Raw genomic sequence first — 4,380 nt, 5'->3', positions numbered from 1 at the left:
AGTAATATTAATTTCCATCTGATCCTGATAGCCCCTTTGAAACCCGTCCATGGGCCCCAGGTTAAGAACCCCTGCACTAAATAATGAAATAGGCCTGTAATAGGAATCACACAATTTTCATCTTTAAAACATATCAATCTATACCCACTAGTAGTAGCATATGCAGATATGACACATTATTTATACACAGTCACTATATATTGTGTTCTTATGGCTTTTTTAAGGTAATATCTCACCACCTTTTATATTATTCGTCTAGAACTTTCATGGTGACTTTAACATTTGTACTTCCAATAAATACATTACCCCATAAAAACATAATCCATGTATGTGCTGTCTTTAAATACATAGGAAGTAAATGTGGGTTTCATAATCCTGTATCTAACAAATATTAAGAGAACCATATTGTAAAAAAAAGGACCATTAACTGTATTTTTCTTTTTTTTTGCTACATAATTATACAATAAGTTTCACATATTCTCTCACTTTTTACTGTTACATACACAATTTATGACAACTGAACAAAAATTGGACAGAGACAACAAATACTTTTCAATTCAAATACTTACTAAATGTCAGAATATGCTAAAACCTATCAAGAATCTTCCTTCTGATGTAACAAAAACTTTGAATTGGGTGGGCAAAATATGCCAAAATAAATGTCTCAACTTTTCCTGCATCATTCCAACATACTCTTAAACTTTTACAATGGAAACAAACAATTCATGCAAAACTTCACATACTACAAGGATATTTACAACCAAATATAACAATACTTTTACCTATGTTCTCATAACCCAATGACGATGGGTAAATTTTAAGTAATGTCTGGCAAGGACATATGCACGTTAGTGTAAGTCACTCTGTGCTTAAGTGATTGTCAGGCTTACATTCAGGTGTGTGAAACCTTATTCTGGCTATCAGAACATAGGTTCATGATATGATAAGGTGTTACTTGGTGTCTTTACATCACCTTTCGCCAATGGGTTGATTAAGGAACAGACTCATTATAACACAGGAATCTATTTTCCAATGTAATGTACTTTAGATTTGAGTTCAATCAGAGAAACTTGGATTCTTATTCTAAACTGCACCCATTTGTAGCCACCATTCTCCATTGTTACATCAAACCCATCTTCACATTCATTGGGTCTTCAAACCCTTTTCAACTATTTACAACTGTCATAAATTGTCAAAGACATTTGTTCTTTGAGAAAGCAAGAGAGCTTTACTTAAAGCATTAAAATATTTCACATCTTCAGAAATTTAGTGTTTACAGAACTACTTTCTTACTCAGTAAGAATTTCATGGCTACTGGAGCAGCTTTTACATACTATTCACTTCTTTGCAATTCCACATGTATAAACTCCCTTTCAGCTGCCTCCTGTAGTTTTCTTTTAAATGCTTTACCTTAAGAATACATTATTTTCTAGTATTAAGATCAATAATGTACAATTTATCCTTAATATTTTTTTCCTCTACAAAGAAACAAGTCTGTGATGCCTCTTGGCAAATACCTGTATAGCATATATACTGTTGAAGTGTTAGTGCTTTTGTGCTTATGCAAGGCATACTTGGTGGGTACAGAGAAATATATTTCTGTCTGGCAAATATATACATTATGTATCATAATGTATATATATAACCCACACCTGTCTAATGTCTGATTATATGACTTTATAATGAACCTGTACATTTTTGTGTGAATATTAAAATGGTGCTGCTTTCAAGTGGTTGTTAACCCATTTCTTTTTTCTTACTAATACTTTATGTCACTTCATTCATCTTTCAATTGCATAAGGTTTCGTGTGATAAAGTCTGACCTGATTAATTTCGGAAGCCAAAAAGACCTGGAATGCTAGCACATTCCACCTAAGGCTATCTAGATGAATATAGGAAGACTGCAATCTTATCTCTCCAACACTAAGGCAACACAAATCTCATGTGAACACAGGAACACAAATGACAAAGTATTAATGCTCCTGTATCACTATCCACTCTATTCCAAAAGACACAACACTACTATCCTTATCATATTATCATTATTTTAGACCTGCATGTACCAACAAAATGTTTTTGAGTTTCTACACTGTTAATTATTAAAAAAATATAAAGTATATATAAAGGCAGGTTCAACAAAAAAAAGAAGCTAAATAATATTTAATTTTCATGTTTTTTTCTTAAACATAAAAGGCAAATAGAAAAAGGAAAATGAAATAGAAAATTTACCAAGGGACAAGGGCATTTTCTTGCTATGTAAACTCTCATTCACCTACTACTCATACACATTTTCTTAATTCAGCTTGTAAAAATATCTTCTCTAATAAATATTTACACAGACAAAAGAAAAAACAAAGAAAAAGGGAAATTACATAAAAAAGAAAAGGAGAAAGTAAGAACTACTTGTGGCTTGTAACGTTTCACTTTTTGTAGCCCAGGATGGCTTCTCCAACTCCAAAGTAATACACCATTTGAGCAATACCAAAGAGTGGTGCAATAACAATCATCCTGCAAGCTCCCCCTTTGAAGAAAGCTTTTGGCCCTTCATTCTTCACAATCTTTCTGTTGGGTTGGAGAAAATGTACAAATGTGGTGAGAGAACAAAATTAAATCACATGCAAATATAGACTATATACTGGATATGTATCTCTTTACAACACATATAAATGAATTCCTGCCTGTATATGTAACACATCTGTTAACATGTACATAAAATGTATCATACTATCACTTACTCTACATATAAGCACATACTTACATAATCGCATCTGCTATTCCTCGATACTGGGTCTCACCAGCACCCTTGGACAACAACTGCAATCTGGTTTTCACTACATCAAAGGGATTTACAGCCAAAGCTGCAAGAGAACCTGATGCACAACCAGATAAGAAGGAGCACCAGAAGACAGCTTCACCTGGTTAAGGAAAGAATTTTAGTAAATAACAGTCCAAAATGGAACAAATATACTATTTTCCATAAAATTCAGTCTTTTGTACTTGAAATATCTAAGATCTTAAAAAAACAAACAAACAAAAAAAAATAAAAATACTGAATAAACATAATAATCGCACCAGAGCCATCAGCCTTTCGAGGTCCAAGAGAATTCAGGTGAGCAAAGAGTGGGAAGTAAACAACGGAGAAGGACACATCTCGTAACATTGTAGCTGCTGTTCCTTTATATAGGCCAACAATGCCTTTTTCGCGTAATAATTTAAGTGTGATGGAGGTTGCAGAAATCTTGGGGATGTCTGCAGTTTTTCCACCTGCAAATGAATTTTAAAAATTATGTTCCTGGAAATAAGGCCTTAAATACGAGAGAGAGATAGAGTAATGGAGTCCCTAAAGTTTCTTATGTAGCTATGAGCTAAGTAAGAACTTGTCTGTCATTATATTTTGTTCTGGCTAAGTAATGTCTTTGTTTATTTCTATATAAAGCATATTAAATATTGCAGTGTATAAGTAAATGTATTTAGATATAATCATATGTATGAAAAAAATATATCTATATATCTTGATCTATCTACCTATCTATATATACATTACATACCAGGAGAGAACTCAGAAAGGGAGTTTGGAAGGGGAATGAGTGGAAAGAATAAGATAGGGACTGACTCTGAAATATTTAGATATAATCATATGTATGAAAAAAATATATCTATATATCTTGATCTATCTACCTATCTATATATACATTACATACCAGGAGAGAACTCAGAAAGGGAGTTTGGAAGGGGAATGAGTGGAAAGAATAAGATAGGGACTGACTATGAAATACATCAAGCAGGCATACCAGAAATTCTATTTCACACTCACTACATTCTAGTCATAGGATGGGATGATACAATGGATGTCACTGGAGGAGAGCTGACGAACAATACCAGATGTATTAATGGCGAAAAAATAAATAGGACTGACCAAAGAAAATGCAGCCAGCCATGATCATGGCAAATAGGAATTTTGGGTGTTAGTAATTTATCAGTATACATTTTTCTTTACTTCTAACACCTGCATACTCACTTGCTTTAGCTTGAGCAGCAACTCTTCCTGCATCCTGAAGCTGAATCTTTAAGAGTTCCATAGGTGTTGTTACAACAATTTGACAAAGGCCAGCTAAACCACCTGCCATCATCTCACGCTGGACTGGGAGTTTTCTGTGCAAAATGAAGAATATTTTGGGGCATTACATAATGTGTGTGAAATTCTTTTACTAACATTAACTCAGAATGCACATGAAGATATACATCTGACTACTTCATATCTGTTGTCAGCTAAAAATAATGCCTTACAACTTTCCTTCCCTTTCTTCAAACATTGTCAAAAGCTAAAAGTTTCCTTTTCACAGTCTGTGTTCCTCCTTATTCATCAAACTAAATCTGATA

General features: G+C 33.3%; 1 protein-coding gene across 1 annotated transcript in view; it reads right to left on the bottom strand.

The window, feature by feature from the left end:
- Window positions 1–423: 423 nt before the first annotated feature.
- LOC113810149 (mitochondrial glutamate carrier 1) overlaps window positions 424–4,380 on the bottom strand; it is a gene marked incomplete at its 5' end in the record, with an annotated part of 5,244 nt that continues 1,287 nt past the window's right edge. Inside the window, 4 exon segments of the mRNA XM_070120427.1 lie at window positions 424–2,562; window positions 2,759–2,915; window positions 3,073–3,264; window positions 4,019–4,152. Of these exon segments, the coding sequence (XP_069976528.1) occupies window positions 2,421–2,562; window positions 2,759–2,915; window positions 3,073–3,264; window positions 4,019–4,152 (625 nt within the window).

This window comes from Penaeus vannamei, unplaced genomic scaffold (assembly GCF_042767895.1).
Source record: "Penaeus vannamei isolate JL-2024 unplaced genomic scaffold, ASM4276789v1 unanchor5114, whole genome shotgun sequence".
In the NCBI taxonomy this organism is placed as follows: Eukaryota; Metazoa; Arthropoda; class Malacostraca; order Decapoda; family Penaeidae; genus Penaeus; species Penaeus vannamei.
The sequence above is the reverse complement of the archived record's forward strand: the minus strand, read 5'-3'. Positions and strand labels throughout refer to the sequence as shown.